This window comes from Thyridium curvatum (assembly GCF_004353045.1).
Source record: "Thyridium curvatum strain D216 chromosome Unknown NODE_24_length_455711_cov_82.946811, whole genome shotgun sequence".
Lineage (NCBI taxonomy): Eukaryota > Fungi > Ascomycota > Sordariomycetes > Thyridiales > Thyridiaceae > Thyridium > Thyridium curvatum.
The window spans coordinates 148,776-166,431 of NW_022156779.1; the positions used below are offsets into that span (position 1 = coordinate 148,776).

General features: G+C 54.6%; 6 protein-coding genes across 6 annotated transcripts; 4 read left to right on the forward strand and 2 right to left on the reverse strand.

The window, feature by feature from the left end:
- Positions 1–275: 275 nt before the first annotated feature.
- Positions 276–822, forward strand: E0L32_004828 (uncharacterized protein; the record flags this gene model as incomplete). The annotated part of the gene is made up of 3 exons (XM_031139282.1): positions 276–317; positions 388–502; positions 563–822. The coding sequence occupies 3 exons, from the start codon at positions 276–278 to the stop codon at positions 820–822; spliced, it is 417 nt and encodes a 138-aa protein (XP_030996709.1).
- A 240-nt stretch (positions 823–1,062) lies between these two features.
- E0L32_004829 (uncharacterized protein) lies at positions 1,063–1,938 on the reverse strand (the record flags this gene model as incomplete). The annotated part of the gene is made up of 3 exons (XM_031139283.1): positions 1,063–1,208; positions 1,269–1,730; positions 1,791–1,938. 3 exons carry the CDS (start codon positions 1,936–1,938, stop codon positions 1,063–1,065), a joined length of 756 nt encoding a protein of 251 aa, XP_030996710.1.
- A 1,067-nt stretch (positions 1,939–3,005) lies between these two features.
- Positions 3,006–5,708, forward strand: E0L32_004830 (uncharacterized protein; the record flags this gene model as incomplete). Its single annotated transcript, XM_031139284.1, has 1 exon — positions 3,006–5,708. One exon carries the CDS (start codon positions 3,006–3,008, stop codon positions 5,706–5,708), a length of 2,703 nt encoding a protein of 900 aa, XP_030996711.1.
- Positions 5,709–8,548: 2,840 nt separating this feature from the next.
- Positions 8,549–11,851, forward strand: E0L32_004831 (uncharacterized protein; the record flags this gene model as incomplete). Its single annotated transcript, XM_031139285.1, has 7 exons — positions 8,549–9,043; positions 9,118–9,384; positions 9,439–9,900; positions 9,956–10,268; positions 10,349–10,713; positions 10,772–10,969; positions 11,030–11,851. 7 exons carry the CDS (start codon positions 8,549–8,551, stop codon positions 11,849–11,851), a joined length of 2,922 nt encoding a protein of 973 aa, XP_030996712.1.
- A 984-nt stretch (positions 11,852–12,835) lies between these two features.
- On the reverse strand, positions 12,836–14,767 carry E0L32_004832 (uncharacterized protein; the record flags this gene model as incomplete). Its single annotated transcript, XM_031139286.1, has 1 exon — positions 12,836–14,767. One exon carries the CDS (start codon positions 14,765–14,767, stop codon positions 12,836–12,838), a length of 1,932 nt encoding a protein of 643 aa, XP_030996713.1.
- Positions 14,768–15,278: 511 nt separating this feature from the next.
- Positions 15,279–17,276, forward strand: E0L32_004833 (uncharacterized protein; the record flags this gene model as incomplete). The annotated part of the gene is made up of 1 exon (XM_031139287.1): positions 15,279–17,276. One exon carries the CDS (start codon positions 15,279–15,281, stop codon positions 17,274–17,276), a length of 1,998 nt encoding a protein of 665 aa, XP_030996714.1.
- Between the last annotated feature and the right edge of the window lie 380 nt (positions 17,277–17,656).

Sequence of the window (17,656 nt, forward strand, 5' to 3'; positions counted from 1 at the left end):
GACTTTAAGAGGGGAATCTTAAAACTACCTAAGGTAGGTGCGCTAAAGGGAGCGAATTAGGCGTGGTCTCCTACGCCAAGCCCTCTAAATACATGGAACTTAATGGCCAAAGCTCAAGCTTTATTAACTCCAGTGACGTCTACCCCACATAACTTGCGAGTGAGCCAATCCATGCGACTGCGCATTCGACTTTCCTCGTTCTCAATCTCCAAGTCTCCAAAACACATCGGCCAAAGCACCCCAGCTCGCTGGTTGCGCTCAACGGTACCGTCAACATGGGTGATAGACTCACACAGCTGCAAGATGCCGTCGACCAGGTATGTCCCACTACGGATCCGTGTCTGCTCCGCTTGCTGTTCGGTCGCTGATCTGAACTGTCTGTCACAGCTTGCCCAACAGTTTGTTGCTTGCATCTACTTCAACTCCCGCCATCACGACCTCGATAAGCTCGGGACCAGCGATGCCATAAGGGAATTAAAGCCCGAGGAACAGCGAGGGGATGGTATGCGGTGCTTGTGTGAATGTTACGGACCTGGACATCTTCCGCTGACTTGAACGATAGTCGAGCCGATTCCTCCAGAAGAGTTCAAGTCGGGGCAGCTCGAGCTTGCCCGTGACCTCATCTACAAAGAGCAGCAGATCGAATACCTGATCACAACTCTGCCCGGAATAGACAATAGCGAAGAAGACCAAGAGCAGTATATCAAAGAGTTGGAAGAGGAGCTCAAGGTTGCCGAGGCGCAATTTCAAGAGGCATCCAAGGAGAAAGATACCATCCTCGCGAAGCTCGACGAGATCATCCAAAGCATACGGCGACCATGAAAACGTACTTGACCCTACTTGTAGAGGCTACTCGGCGTTTATTGGGCATGACGGGGGGTCTGGGCTTTGGGACGGGGTCTTTGGGCGAATAGCGACCTGCTTCACACGAGGCATCGCCGGAGTATTTCTTTGAGCATTACATTGATAAGTCTTAAGCGTCTACGAAGTAATGATACGTATACTAAAATCTGTCTTCTAAGTGATTTATCTAACCTTTGCCAAGTCGAAATGCGCCCCAAATCAATCCTTTCTGAAACATTCCGGAAACACCATTCGCAGTTCTTCTAGGTTCTCTATTTCATTTGACGATTTTGCCCCCTCCTCGTTGAGACGGACGACGTTCCATCCCCGGGCTCGAGCGGCGTTGCAATTCAGTGCTGAATCATCTACATTGACTCATGTCAGCGCGCAATTGTGGGAATCGAGGGATCCTTGTTGATACATACCCACGAAGTAGCAGTGGCTGTTCTCGCTAATGCCCACTTCCTTCATGGCTTTGTCGAACATATCCTTGTGCGGCTTGCAGATGAGAGGGATTTTTGAATAGTCACAATAGGTAATGCCCTCGAACAAGTCCTCTATGCCCAAGAGGCGCACCACGCGTTGCCCGTGGGTGATATACGCGTTGGTGAAGAGCCAGGGCTTTATTTTTGTCCTGTCCAAGTCCTCAAGTAACTTGCGGAGCCTTGGGTTTGGTTTGATGATGTCCTCCAGGGGTAAGGCATCGTCGACCTTGGTATTGTACTCCAAAGGGTCGATCTGGTGGTGGCGTACCAAGCCCTCGATGGCGAGGCCATAGCTTTGGTAGTACTCCTTGTGAAGCCTGACCGCATCGTCCCACTGCAGTGACAGGTGTTCCACGAAGTACTTGTCAATAAGATCTGCCATCAGGTCATGGACTTTGGCGCCTTTTCGGGTTGGTCAGCATAGCATAATTTGACTGGCAATATTTGGGTGTTTGGACGCACTCTTTGGGTATAGACAATTATCGATATCACTGAAGGCACTGTCAGTAACATGCCAAGAGAGTAGGATCGATTGGTAGAGGTTGACTTGCAAGAAAAACACCTTCCGCGAGTCTTCTGGGCCATCTGCCCTGACACCATTGAGCGCCATTGTGTATGGTATAGAAGCCAGTGAGCTTCAATACTGTGAAGTTTGTAGGCAGATCTCCAATCCCGGGGCAATGCCTGGTATGTCCTGCTTGAGAAGAGATGGAAATGTTACTATTCCGCCTGATGTGAAAGTTTGCTACGTCAATATCAGTTTCTTGATCATGGTTATGTAAGTGCTTTGGTTGCAGACCGGGCGGGATGACTGTAAAGCACTCAAGATGGACATTGAGTCAGACCGACCCGTCAAGCTCAACGAACATGAGATGGTATTCATGGCTTACAACCCGGATGAACGAGGGGTGCATAGATGGGATTGTGAATCAAAGCCATGAGATCGATAGACTTACCTGTTTGGGCTACTATTTGGCTTCTCATCCGATAAATTGTAATTCGTTGAAATTCTTGACCCGGGTGTCGGCTCAAATCACGCAGATGCGTTGCTGAGTTGGTACTTGATCTTCCAAGTGCCGTCCCTGAGGATGAGGCGAACCGCTGTAACCCACTGGCTCTAGCGCTTGGTTGGCACGGTTGGTTCACATGTGGTTCACATGGATCCACCATGACCGCCTCTACAAGTATCATGCGCCCACGGGTGTTCTTCAGTGTAAAGAGCACTATTGGTCCCACTAAAGTCGGCGACCAACCAGCCTCAAAAGTTGAGTGGCTCGTGCGTTAGGACCAAAAGCACTTTTTTTAAGCAAGCTTTGGATGGCCACTCATTTTCTGAAGCGAGATTCAGCCTCCCTTTTCCGCGATTGCTGTTTTCCCTGGCACAAATCCCTCCTCACTGAAGAGTGAAGAGGTGCTGGCTTGTTGTGTGCTGCACAATTCACACTGGACTGATGTTGTCCAGCCAGCATCGAAATCAGTTGTCACTGACTGAGGCCGCGCAGAAACTGAGAAGGGTTTTCTTTTCTTTTCCTTCCTCGCCCTGAACTGCTTGCGTTTGCCTGCCTGCACCGCGGCCGCGACTTTGCGCTGCGAAACGCGTCTTCTCTATTTCTCCATGTTTACTTCCCTTCTCTACTAATTACAGAGTGTCGACATACATCATCACATGTAACGGCCATGGCGCAAGGGACGGTAACCCCATTGCCAGGGCAGAACGGCAGCTTACCGCTTGCCGAGCAAGAGTCACGTCAACTTGAAGATTTCGTGAGAATCATCAAGTTTCGAGATGCCGTCATCTCGGGCACCCACCCTCGCATTAAATTGCCTGCGCATATGGCGACAGCCAAGGCGACGAATCAACTGGCATCGAGAATATCGGATCCCAATAATGGCTCTGTGGTCGACAGGTCGCAGAATGCTACGAAAGACGCTTCCCTTTCGTCGAACGAACTGGCAAGCGTAGTTCATGAATTCGGGTCACATGCCCCTGCGATGTCGACAAACGCGCAGCAGAGGTTACCGGGTCTAGGCTTCCTGCCTCTCGGAACGAATACCGCTGCGCCTGCTACTGCATACGGCGCGAGTACTTCTGGTAAAGCTGAGATTGACCCTATCCTTCTCCAGAAGTCGGATGGTCTGATCAAGGCAGAGATACAATTACGGCGGCAGAGGATTGAGCGCGCCCTGAGGGAGCAGCTGGAACAGCGTCGTAGTGACAGGCTGCTTCAGTCGAGTGATGGCCTCCCAGACTTTGATCTGGTGGATGTGCTGCAGAGGGCCCTTGTTCTTGTACAAAACACAGCGACAGCTTCATCCAATGACGCAAATCTTGCCGCAAACAGGTCGGACGCGAGCGACTCCTTCGATGACAACACCTTTTACTCCTCTCAATTCAACTCTCCAGACTCGCGGGTACAAGTCAATTCAGAGACGGGGGGGTTGGAGAGGCAAGACAGCTCGGAGTACGAGCCTGAACTTGACCCAGCGACCATTCCTCAGCCCAATGAGGCAGGACAGGCGTCTGAACCTACGGCCAGTGTGCCTCTCCATGCAGCTGCTAACTCATCCAGCGTGTCAGCGTTTCCCGCCCAGAGACCAGCCTGGCGTAGTGGCCCAACAGCACACGACATTGCGCCCATACAGGTGCACAGCGGTGGGGAGAGCGGCGATGCGAGTCGCTCAGGCGATTCTGGCCATACGGATAACGACCACAGTTCTGACGAAGTGGCACGTCACAGGGCAGACGACCGACTGGCCCACGGCAACTCTGAGCGAGATAGCCCACGCATTGTCCATGCTCATGACATATCTTTGATTGCCCCTCAGCCGTCTCATGTATCATCACTAGCCACGTCCAGGCATATCTCAAACATGGCTCAAGACTTACAGCCTACGACAGGTACGCCTGCTCAAGTTGCCGCGCTGAGAAGAGATCCAGCTGCCATTTCCAGCCCAGACAGCTCGCCGCAAGGAACAAAGGTTTCCGACAAGAAGAAGAATAAGAAAAAGAAGCGCAAGGCAGATCGCCAGACCATTGATGGTGATGCATCACCTTACATCAAACCAGAGCCCAGATCCCCATCTCCCATCCATGCTCACCCTTCCTACGCTCGGCCAAACAAGCGACCAAAGCAGGGTTTGCGTGCTGCACCTGATTTGGTGTACGATGACTCGCCCAGACAGCCCAGCAACATCGTCTACGAAGAGCATAGCCAATACTTGCCGCGAGTGCGGGGTGATGAGAGAGGTCATGTTGTCTATGAACGAGTCGATGATCAATCTGCGCCACCTCGAGCCCAGCTTCCTATGGTGTCAGTTCCCGCGCAGGAGCGTGGCTACTACATCGAGAGACGCCCGTCGAGCCCTCAAGCTCCCCTGTATCGTCATTCGCCCAGCGCGTATCCGGTCGAATATATGACACGGGAGGGGCGAACTGTTAGATCAGCGTCGCATGCTGTCCTTGAGAGGCCCGTCGCAGATGCCCGGATCGCCTACGGCGACCCTCGTGATTCAACACGAGTGAGCGTTCGTCATGCCGTGGACCGAGAGCGATCCAGGTCTCCTGGGATGCGCTCAACGCGCACACCTCTGATGGCCCCTCCACCGAGGGCCCAGCCTGTTCGCATCTTTGTGGACGAATTCGGTCGCGAATATATCGAGCCTCCGCGACCGCAGCCATCGCTCCTCAGAAACAGTATGGCGCCACAAGCACCGCCTAAGCAGCCTGACCTCGTATATCAGCGTGCTCCGCAACCTGTGCGAGCCACATCCAGGGCACCAGAGCCCTTTGACGAGGGCGGTGTGATTTATAGGAGAGCATCACCCGCCAGTGCCTCGTCGAGACGAGTCGTTTCACAGCCAGACTACGATCTTGTGGACTACCGCGCCTATCGGCAGCGCGATTATCTTACACGGCCTTCTGTTACTCATGAGAATGACTTTGTTCAGCTAGACTCGTCGCGCCGACCACCGCAAGAGGAGCGTCCATTGGAGTACGTGCGATCTGTTAGCGTCCGGCCGCGAGAGCCTGCTCGGTACGAAGTTGCTAGGAGCTACCCCGAGAGGCTTGGCAGTGCCCGGCCTGAAATCCCTGTTCGCGATTTCGCTGCGCCTATGCAACCCGAGCTGCGACGCGAGTATACAACTGCAGTACCGGTAGGGTCACTGCGAGATCCATATGCGCAGCCTGTGGCTCGGGAGTTCAGCGTTCGACCCGAGCAACACATCGTGCAGCGGTCATACAGTGTCAGGCCGACTGGACCTGCTTATTACGCTCGCCCGGTGGATGAAGATGAGGGCGTTACCTATGTTACACGTACTGCAGCCGAGCCAGGTCTGGCGTACCCGAATGATGGCTCAGGCCACCCAGGACGGTTGTAAGTTAGGAGGGAGTCGGGAGTCTACATCAATTCGCGTTTTGGGCAAGCGTCATGATCAAGCAGCTAGTAGTATTCTAGCTCTGGACCATCATGACTTTTAGTGCTTGCTCTGCATCTGTAGCGTTGGGGTTCACGTCACGTATTCAACCAAGAGAGAGGCGTGGGTGACACACCCAATTGGCTGTGCTATGGGGATCTGGGGTTCAGATCTGTGGATTGAACTGACAGGATTGGCAAACTGTCTGTACATCAGAGTAATAATGACACATGGGCATGTTCATCAAGATGGTCTCTACGCAATGAAATTGTGAACCCTCTTCCATTCTAGCCCGAGACACCTCGAGCCTGATGGTGTGGAGTTGTGGGAGAGCGGAAAGGTCGGAGATGGTCAATAAGGAGACATCCATAGATGTGGGTGAAGGGCATCCTCAGAGACAGCACCAGTTCCAGATGTGACTAGCATACACGTACATACACTAGACGTTAATCCTTTCTCAATGGAGCTCCGTCGGGGTGTGAATGTCGGGGAAAGGCGTCTGCCGCGGCCCCGATGGACATCATCGGAGGCTCTTGCCTACTTACGGAGTAGAATCTGCACGGGATGAGCCTGGGCAGTCTTAGCCGAGCCCTTTGTAACCTTTGCTGTTATTGCATGCATATTGCTCCCTTCGGATGCCATGTCTGCTTAGCACGAAACCAAGCTCCCATGTGGATACCGGGTCAAACGAATCCAAGGAACCAGCCGGTGTGGCAGTGCTGCCCTGCTTTGCCGGTGGTCGTAGACCAAGGAGATTAAAAGCACCACGGCTACCCTGCTCGCTGACGAAGCTCCATGCAGTGCAGCCAACCAGATGAAATGACAGGTCGAATGATGCTGACTGAACGGTTTCGAGGGCTGTACGTACGAAACGAGGAAGCCTCCCCATCCGTATTCAGGTTGATCACGCAGCTGACTGTACCGGAGTGGCGGTTGCTCAGTCCCTGCTTGGCATGAGGTCGGTGCTTGCGTGACCACTGCTTCGCCCAGCTGCTGTCTGAAGCAGAGCCATCATTATTCGAGCCATCAGCGGCCCGAGGAAGCCAGTGGAGGACGAGCAGCAGCACCGAGCAAGAGTGCATCGCGGGTGAACGAGGCGTTGGTGCTGGAATGTTCGTTCCAGCAGGTGGGCAGGTGGAGACACTGATGCAAGGTCGGTCTCGCTGCTTGTCCGTATCTTTTATGGGGTAGGAGATGGCCCTTTTCTTGGAGAGGTCTAGTTGCTGGTACAAGTGCATTGATTGACGCGGGAAAGGACGCTCGGTCCAGCACGCACTCGTCCGTACCTGAGCCTGGACCATCTCGGATCCTCGTCGAGGCGGATCGAATCAGAAGTACCTATCTCATGCCTCGAGGTCGAGACAATCTGATTGTGTTGTATAAAGGTAGACAGGCGTGACTCTCCTCGTCTTGGGTTCCTGTCCGGCGGCCACAAAGATCGTCCCAGGCTGGGGAGGCAGGCCCGGTCTCTTTTTCCACCTGTCCCCTGCAGCTTGACCATACTTGATGCACCAGAGCATACAGGACCCCAAGTCAACATGTGCTAGGCCGACCGCCTTTTCAAAAGGGACATTTCTCAAGGGCCTGTTCCCTGCTGCCTCGATTCGATCATGTGAAGGGAGTCTGGTGGATGCTGCAGGCGCGAGTCTCACTGGACACTGGTACAGCCAGCCAGCAGCCAGCCAGACCCTCTGGTTTTTGCACCAAACTGGTAGCACCGCGTTCCAAGGAATCTGTAGTTAGTTCTATCCTGAGCATGGGAAACAGGTCATGGAAGAGCGGTTGTGGTGAGAAATCGGCAGCATAGGGAAGTGAGAACCGATGACAATGTTAAAAAAAAAAACAGAAGACTTGTGAACAGAGCTTCTGGGATACATGTACAAGTATGGTTGTAGTCATGAAAGTGCGGGTACCTCAAATGCTCAAAACCCGAACGTTTCTTCGTGCTCTGCGGTATTAAGATACTTTACCCACGCACCACGCACGCCCTCCAATAACCATAATGTGCTCAGCTATCGCCGTAGACACTTTAATCAAGAGCCTTATCTACCAAGTTAGGGACTGTACTAGAGTTTCGGCCTTGAAGGCAGAGCATCCATGGATATGTACCTAATCTTTTTATCCCGACCACCTCTACCTCTGTAGGACCCAAAAGAGATATCTTGATATGGTGATGGGGCAGGCAGGGTACCTGTCCTCTTGCCCTTTCAATGGCGTCTTCCCCCTCACCCACCCCCAAAAAAGACCCGGACCAGTCCACACAGAGTTACAGCCATCCAGCCAGCCCACTCCTCGGGCTCCCAGACAAAGGCTAATAAAGCCAGCAGTATTACAGTCCACGGGTGGTACCTCCACTACAGTGTCAGCGAAAGAGCAGGCCATCCAAAGCCCCAGCTCAAGCGGAGCCAGCCCAGTCTTCAATTTGTCCCTCTTTTCTCATCACCACACCCACCACGCACACACATACTTCACCACATCCCTCTTTTTCCCATTCCTCCTTCTTCCAACCTCAACCACCTGTTGTTGGAAAGGGGAAAAAACCAGAGAGCATACTGCGATTTCTTCTTCTTTTTTTCTTTCCTTTCGGTCCCCTCCTCTAGATCCCATCTCCTGGCCCCCTCCATTGCCGTCCCCTCCCCCCCTTCTCTACCCTGCACTGGATCTGCCTTCCTCTCCCCTTCCGGCCCCTCGTCGAACGAACGGCTCCCGCGCGTCATACTACCTTGCACACCCCTTTCTGTTCGTCCCTCACTTTTCCCATGCTGCTTGTCCCCCCTTCATAGATACTCTGATACCCCTGCACTATGAATAAGCTCGCAAACATGCGTCACTGGACGAGTCCAAGCTTCGGCATGTCTTCGAGGCCCAACATGCCCATGCCCGTCATCAATCCCCATCAGAAAGTCACTCCTCAAGGAGCCGCGCCGATTGCTCCTCCTCAGGTGGCCGATTCGCCCATCCACTACTCCTTCAACGTGCCCTTTGCCTCGGACCTGGCCGGGCCCGACACCGAAGACATCCTCCACGCCAATACCGATGCTCTCCTACGCTGGACTCACCCCGAAGATGCTCCGGACGACGTCCCCGTCTACGAGCTGCCCGTCCATGCCCAAAACTTGGCCAATCTGCGAAAGCTCTGCAAGGACCTGTCCACCGGCCCCCTCCCTATCGAGGCTCATGTCATGTCCACCACGCCCAAACACGTCAAGGGTCAGGTCACCACCGTCTGCCTCTCGGGCCCGCCAGAGCTTGTGTACAGGAGCCGAGACACCATCCTGAATGACACTCCGCTCTCGTTGGTGTGTACCCTGATCTAATAGAGAATGAGGTCGTGGTAGCTGGGAAATCCGAGGCTGACATGTTTCAAAATTAGCGATGCACTACGGTTGACATCAATGGTGAAATGGTTACGGACCCTAGCGGTGGTCTCGAAAAGTCAGTGACGGAGACTCTGGACAACATTTCCGCGTTTTGCGGTGTCGACACTTTCCTCCTTGGTCCCAAGCTCACCCCGATTGTCGATGGCCTGAACGGAGATACGGAGCTGCGGAGAGATCAGCGCTGGAGAGTAGCCATCTACGGCGACATGCTGTCGTCTGAGCATGCCAAAACCCGGGTCCTGATCCAGATTGATCGCATGGTACATGCTGCGCGTCCGATATCTCCACTTGAGTACTGCTAACAACACCCGTAGCTGGGAAGAGTTGCAGACATGCTGAGGCTCGAGTTGTCTCTTCACCAAGCCGTCTGTGGGCGTAATCGTAAGAACATCAAGCTCATCGAGTCCGCTACTGGCACAGCCATCTACATGCCACCGCCCTTCTCATCCCTGTATCGCTACTGCCCGCCCAACGCCAGACAGCGAGATCCGACCGAGATCTTCATCACCGGCGAAAACTCAGACGGCATCGCGGCTGCGAAGAAGAAGATCCACGAGGTGCTTCACCGTGTGCGTTTGTTTGTCAAGGATGTGACGATTCCCGCCGAGAAGATCGACAGCATCCTTCTTAACCGCATGGACAAAGTGCGCAAGATCATTGAGGCGAACGGCAGCTACATCCTGTTCCCTTCGCTCGGTTCGAAACAGACCACGGTTCGAATTCAAGCCACGGAGAATCTGCACGCTGAGCGAACCGCGCGCGAACTCATGGCTCTGGTATGTATCCGAGATCAAGATCCCTCGTGATGGGCCGCGTCCTGACTAGAAATAGGTTGGACAATTCTACAGTGCATACTGGACGATCAACCAGGCCGATAACAGGCAGCAGCCCAGTCCCAACGACATTCGCACCATGCTCGGCGACATTTGTGCTAACTCGGATGCGGATGTTTCTTTCCAGCGGTTGTCTTTCAGCATCACTGGCTCGGATGACGCCGTCAAGGCCGCCCTCATGGTTCTCTCGCAGATCAAATTTGTGGCGCAGTCACAGTATTCTATCAGGGTCAAGATCGAGCTTGCGAACGAACACAAGGAGTTTGTCAGCGGGAAAAAGAATGGCAAGATCAACAAGATCATGGGTCAGAGTAAGAGATCCCATTCTTGCGCTTCCCGGTGTCGTTATTCTTGCATGCCCTTATCTCGTCTTACTGATTCCACAACCTAGGCAATGTCCAAATCATGTTCGAGAATTTCGGGGAGTACAACTTCAACATCGATGTGAACGCCCAGCTTTACGAGCACATGAAGCAAGGCCTGTCCCTCGTGGAACAGGAGATGCCAGCCTCCATCTCTTTCCATGTTCCAGACCAGTACCACAAGAGAATCATCGGCATTGGCGGCCAGCACATTCAACGCATCATGAAGAAGCACTCGGTCTTTGTCAAGTTCTCCAACGCAATGGACCGAGGTGGCATGGGCCGTGAAGATGACGACATCCGGGTTGACAACGTCATTTGCCGTACACCGGCCCGCAATGCTCAGAATCTTGAGCTTGTCAAGTCCGAGATTCTCGAAATGGTGGACCGAGTGGTACGTGTTCCTTACTGATAATCACCCCGATTCTCTTGCTGACACACCTGCCTCCTAGGATTCTGAGTTCACCTCGCAGATTGTCAATGTGGATCGCTTGTACCATCGTCAACTGCTCACGCGTCTGAATGACATTGAGGGTCTCGAAAAGAAATGGAACTGCAAGATCGTCTTCCCCAGTGCTGAGCAGGCCAGTGACGAGGTCACCGTGACTGGTCCTCAGTGGCAGGTTCCGCAATGCGTGGATGAATTCTTGGTACGTCCATTTCCCAGATGCTCTGTCCGCCGATGCACCGTCGCTAACTTTTAATACAAGGGCATGGTTCCGGATAACCATGAACTCGTCCTCTCGCGCACCCCAGCCTTGATCAAGTATCTAGAGTCTCCCGAGTTTGCTCATGACTTGGTTCCCAAGCTCAAAGCCCAACACGAGGTGGACGTCACCGTCCACCAAAATCCCGACGAACTGACCGAGAGCGGTGGCCCGACTGTCACCCTCATGTGGACGTTCACACGAAACAACGCGGGAGGTCTTCGAGACGCCATCGAGTTTCTCCATGGTCAATTTGCCACTGCAGGCGTCGAGGTTACTGTGGTCAAGGGGTCTATCCCGCGCCCGAAATCGGATACGTTCGAAGAGTCGCTGCAGTATTTTGACTCGAAGCTGCTGCAGCACGCACCGACTACGCTGGCAACCGACTCCCCGACAAGGCCGGGCTTTGGAGATGAGGTTGCCCGGGAACGCAGCACCATCTTCGACCGACTACGCAAGCCTGGTAGCATGTCATCAATCTCCTCCTTTCTGGATCGCCGCAAGAACAGTTCCCACTCGGTCAACAATACTCTGTTCAAGGGATCCAGCAACGTTTCCAAGTCCTCCCTCATCTCCATCGAATCCACCCGAAGCTTTAATGCCGACCGGAACCCTTGGAACGACAGCGGAGTGAACCTTACCGAGGAGGACTCGCCTTGGTCGAGCCGACAATTTGGCAACGGCTCGGATTCCAAGTTGACGGTGCCTCAACCTGGGGACGCAACTCCCCGACACAACACTCGACAGTCCGCTGATAGCGGCCGTCCCTCTACTTCCAATTCTACAAATTCAGGATACCCCGGTCCCATCGGACCATTCCGTTAGATTCCCCGTTTTTTTTAGACAAAAAAACACGCGATATGCCTCTGGCTGGATATACCCTGGCGTAAATACCCCTACTTTTGCTCTTTATCTTCGCTTTCCGCGCTGGCTTATTATTTTGCGGTTCCAAGTTTGTTGTTCTTTTCAAGCACACCTTCTCATCGTTTCGTCATTTCGTCGGGTTTTGTGTCATGGTTGCCTTTTGATATCGGCATGGGGCTGGAAGTCATCAAGGCTCCGTCTCTGGTATCAGAATGCGGAATCATGGCAAGTCTGAAATTACGGCATGAAAAAAATATACCCTCATGAAGAACGGGAAAATGTGGCAGTTTGCAATATGGATTTTCTGTTGAGATGGGGTGAGAAAGGACTATCGGCGGGCGTCAAGCAGACGTCGGACGTTTTTGTGTTGCTCGGTCATGCAAACGCGCAAGTATGCACGGCCCACAAGCCTTGTTGTCGAGTTTCGTGGTAGAGAGAGGCTTTCAGGCCTCCGACGTGGAGTCTCACCAAAAGTTTGTTTACGGTGTGACCTTGGGTGGCAGTGCACCAATTTGAAGCACGATGGTGGTGGTGATCGGTCAAGCTCAAAGCGCATCACTCACGCATCGGCTTCGACCAGGGAGGCGGCTTGTTGGTGTGTTCGATACATTGGGACATGTATGGTTATGATAGCGTCGAGAGAACACGAATGATACCCACACTTGATTGTTTTGGCGAGCCCATGAAGTGTTCGGATAGACTTGAGTGAATACTACTCTGTTGCGCCACGTTGAATGTGCCATGTACAGGCCACCCAGCCCCTCTGGAGACATCACTTATTCGGTTCCTGCATACTGGTTTGACTATTGGATGTGGGCCAGAGTCCTGCGTCGGACGGTGCATAGAGATCGTCACGATGATGACGAAAATGAGCTGTACATTGGTTGGTCTATCTGCTGATAAAGGGGTATCATGTGCCACCAAGCGTGGCATTCGCCTGCCAATTTAACTCCAACGCCTGTCTCGCTGTTTTGGCCCATCAAGCATGCCTTCCCATTCACTGATATATTCTAAATGCTGCCTCCAGCCTGCCCCTGCAGGATGTATGTCATCAACTGCTGCTCTCGACACGGGCCGAGTCAGATCTTCTACTTTTGCCGGCAAATGTGCCGGCTGACGGCCGAGGAGAGACCAGAGGCGTTTCTCCTCGCCATGGCTCAAGTGGCGGTCCAGGGTGTCGGCGTAGTCTTCTTGCTCTCGCTCGGCGATGATGCGGGACTCCAGGGCGCGGCGGGCCTTGTGGGTGTCTGGGTAGCCGAGGGCCGAGAACTCGGTCACCTCCTGCGCTTCTAGACGGATGCTTATGTCCACCGGGTCTTCGCCGGCCGCGCTGTGCTCGCCTTCGGTATCGGTGGCCCTCGATTCCTCCTTGATGAGGGTCTCGAGATCGAGGGAAGAGCCGAGAGAGTCCAGGTCTGCGTCCGACGATTCTTTGTCGATGTCATCTTCCTTGGATTGGGGAGTCTCGGTCGGTTGGTCGACTGTTGTGAGGGCTTTTTCGACTTGTGCGTACGACATTGGCTCCGGGGCCCGCGCATCCTCGTCGTCGGGCGTGGGTGCTGCGTCATCGTAGACGTCGAGCCTGAGACGCCGGGCGCACCCAGCCCAGAACTCCTTAGAGTCTGTCTTGAGCCCCAGAGAGAGCGCCGCCGCCTCGACGTCCTTCTTGCGCACGAGATCGCGGGTCCACGGCATAGCGGATTTCTTAGACCGTATGCGCGCCATGCTGATGTATATGGCCGCCGACATGAGACGCCTGGTGACGGACAGGGCGAGCGTGTAAAAGTCCTCGAGCGCCGTGGTCCGGATCGAGGGCGGCTCGCCCGCGACGCTCTGCCAGTTCCCTTCGTCGTAGTTGGCATTCATGAAAATGCGATCCGACAGAGCCAGCCAGCTCTCCACGCGAAACAATTCGGCCGACCGCAGGCCGGCCCCTCCCCCGCCGCTCCCCTGCCTGGTAGTCGAAAAGGCGCCTCGGTCGTCGAAGTCGCGGCAGTTGGCGGGCGTGACGAGCCAGTCGGCGCCCCGGCCGACCCACTTCTGCCGCTCCAGGCCTTCCTCGTAGGCCTCCTGCCGCAGGGCCAGGGCGTCGGCGGCCTCGTCGAGCGCGCGGCAGCACTCGGCGCTGAGCTCGGCGGCGGCGGGCAGGTCGGCCATGACGAGGCGGTCGAGCTCGCCGGCCGCGCGGCGGGCCGCGACCGCGCCGTTGAGGAGCGCCAGGTACTGCCGGACCTCGAGCTCGCCCTTTGTGCGCACGCGGCGCGCGATGCCGGGGCTGTCGTCGCGGCCCAGGCGCGCGAGGGCCTCGAAGAAGGTCTCCTTCTCGGCGGCGGTCCAGTAGGCGAGGCCGAGCTGCGAGGGCGGCAGGTCGCTGACGGGAGTGGCGGCGAGAGCCGCCGCCGTGGGTGGCCCAGGCGCGGCAGAAGCAGAAGTAGAAGAAGGAGCGGCGACGTAGTGGTTTGCGGCGTCTTCGATGTCGCTGTTCAGCAGGGCGAGGTAGGCGCGGTTGAAGGCGCCTCTCTGCCGCTTGAGGGGTGGAGGGTGCCGGGGGAGGCTATCTGAGGCGAGGCGCTTGCGGGGGGAGAGACGGAGAAGCAGATCGTCTTCGGCGTCCGGCGGAGCAAATTCATCTGGTTCGGCTTCTGGCTGGCCTTCTGACGACTTGTCCGAGGGCTCGTAGACGCTGCCATCAGAGACCGGCTCCTCGGGGACGAAGGGAGCAGCATCCTCGTCGCTTGAGCTGCTGGGATAGTGGAAGCTAGGTGGCGAGCCGGAGCTTTCTGGCGATTCTCGCCTCTGCTCTTTGTTCACGCCGGTGCCCCTATGCTGCTGTGGCCATGCCTCCTCTCGCTCCTCGGGTGAGCTGTCCGAGTCCATATTTCCTTTCACTCGAGACCAGCCTTGCTGTCTGCCTTGGAACGACACTTCATTGCGCTGATCATGGGTACCTCGAAGTGATTGGGGCCTTGCTCAGAGATGGGGGGTTCAGAGCTGTCCCGTCACTATGCGCATAATGTTGGTGAGTAGTCGTGACGCTCACTGCAAGTCGGCTTTTCTTTCGAGGTGCTGGTATTGAAGAAGGATGCTAAAAACTGAATGCCCAATCAAATCAGCAAATGACGTTGAAAGCCGCTGGACCTTGCATCTGCAGGGTTCGGAGGCTAACGATTAGCGGGGCTAGCGTACCATCCAGTGTACGGGACCGGGTGCGCAGACCTGGGACCTACAATTCATGTGGAGTTACTTAGTACTAACTATCCATACTTTACATACAACATCAAAACTCTCTCCCATATTTTGCTCATCTTGTCACGACTTGCAGGTTTCTCCTACGATTTTTAAACCCAAGGTATTCCTTTGATATCTGCATTCTCATTCGTTACCATTCATGTGGGGGCCATGGGGTCGCGGCATCTTGAGATCCGTCCACAGACGAGGAGTCAAACCTCTGGGCCTGCCCGGTGTAATCCTTCCGGTGTTGCTCGCGCGAGCAGTACGACGATGGCGCTCGAACGAGGTACTACCAGACGGCAGCCTCCCCAAGATCCTCCTGCGTGATTATCAGGAAGACTGCATACAGTCGGTCCTCGACTCCCTGGAGAATGGGCACAAAAGGCTTGGCATATCCCTCGCCACAGGTGCCGGCAAGACCGTCATTTTCACCCAGTTGATTGACCGGGTGCAGCCGGTATCTCCATCCGCCACCCAGACTTTGATTCTGGCCCATAGGCGAGAGTTGGTCGAGCAGGCCGCTCGCCACTGCACCCGTGCCTACCCCGACAAGACGGTTGAGATTGAGATGGGCTCGCTGCACGCATCAGGGGCCGCGGACATCACCATTGCCAGTGTGCAGTCCATCATCTCGGGAGACCGCATTGCCAAATTTGACCCGAGCCGGTTCAAGCTTGTTCTTGTTGACGAGGCCCACCATATCGTGGCTCCCGGCTACCTGAAAACACTGGGACATTTTGGACTCGAAAGCAAGCGGGAAGACTCGCCACATCTCGTCGGCGTTTCTGCTACGTTTTCCCGGTTCGACGGCCTTCGCCTCGGGACGGCTATCGATGAGATTGTCTATCACAAGGACTATGTTGACATGATCAAGGACAACTGGTTGTCTGATGTGACCTTTACTACAGTCGAATCATCAGCAGATGTTTCCCGAGTCAAGAGCCAAGGCGACTTTAACGCTGCCCAGCTATCCCGAGCAGTCAACACAGATCAAGTCAATGAGATCACGGTTCGCAGCTGGCTGGCCAAGGCCAACGGTCGCAAGTCAACATTGGTGTTCTGTGTGGATCTTGCGCACGTTGCTGGCCTAACCCAGAAGTTCAGAGACTATGGCATTGACGCTCGTTTTGTCACCGGTGACACGCACAAGGTGGAGAGGAGCGATTGCCTCGAGGCCTTCAAGAGGAGGGAGTTTCCGGTCCTGGTCAACTGCGGTGTATTCACCGAGGGAACAGACATACCCAACATCGACTGCGTGGTTCTGGCTCGTCCAACCAAGTCTAGGAATTTGCTTGTTCAGATGATTGGAAGAGGAATGAGGCTGCACCCCGAGAAGGATGACTGCCATGTCATTGATATGGTATGCAGTCTTGAGACCGGTGTTGTCACCACCCCAACCTTGTTCGGCCTCGATCCTGGCGAGCTGGTCAACAACGCCTCTGTTGACGAGTTGCGCAAGATAAAAGACCGACAAGCGGCAGAAAATGCGAGGGCCGCACAAGTCTACGACCACCAGAGGTCTGACGGGGTTGTGGATGTAAAGAAAGTTACTTTTACAGAGTACAGCTCTGTCATGGACCTCATAGCCGACACCTCGGACGAGAAACACATCAGAGCCATCAGCCAGTATGCATGGGTCGGAGTTGGGTCGGAAAAGTACATCTTGGCTGGACCTACTGGGACCTATCTGAGGTTGGAGCGTACAATCGAGAGCGGAGAAGGTCCGGCACCTTTTCGACTCTATGAAATCCGGGCGTTGCCCCCGGGCGTGGCCAAGTCGCCCTTTGCAGCTCCTCGTGAAATCGCCAAAGCTACGACGTTCAGCGATGCGGTGCACGCAGGGGACAAGTATGCATCTGAGATATTCCCTCACAGCTTTGTGTCAAGATCCCAACGCTGGCGAAATAGCCCACCCACCGCTGGCCAGCTGAAGTTCCTTAACAAGCTCAGAGGCAAGGCAGAAGAGCTGACGGAAGATGATGTTACCAAAGGCCAGGCCATGGATATGATCACCAAGCTGAAGCACGGAGCTCGTGGACGGTTTGCAGGCCTGGAGGCTGACAGGCGTCGCAGAGAGAGGCAAAGCATTGTTCTAGAGCGAGAGCAGGCGAGGAGACAAGGAGAGCACATCACGGTCGGACCTGTCGTCATGTAGATGGATGTGTGCATTTTTGATTACGGTTGAAAATAAATGTACGATAGCATAGCTCACCCACCGCAAGATACCCCCGTAAATGCGAAATATCTTCTTGAGCCTTTGCAGGTCCAGTGAACTGTCACATTCTGCTATGCAAGCTGCCCTTGTCACAGCCTGGTTTACGACATGTGAATCACAGCATGGGTTGGCTGTGGACAGCGGAGGCCTGGAACTTCGAGGGTTGGTGAGTTGATGTTCTTTCCAAAGAACACCTTGCAAAACGTGACGATCAATGAACCTATTCCCGGACATTGAATACCTTGTCTACAAGAATATGGGCGTCAGAATGATATGACAAGGCACAACAGCCGGTTGTTGAAAAGGGGTGGGCGCTGTCT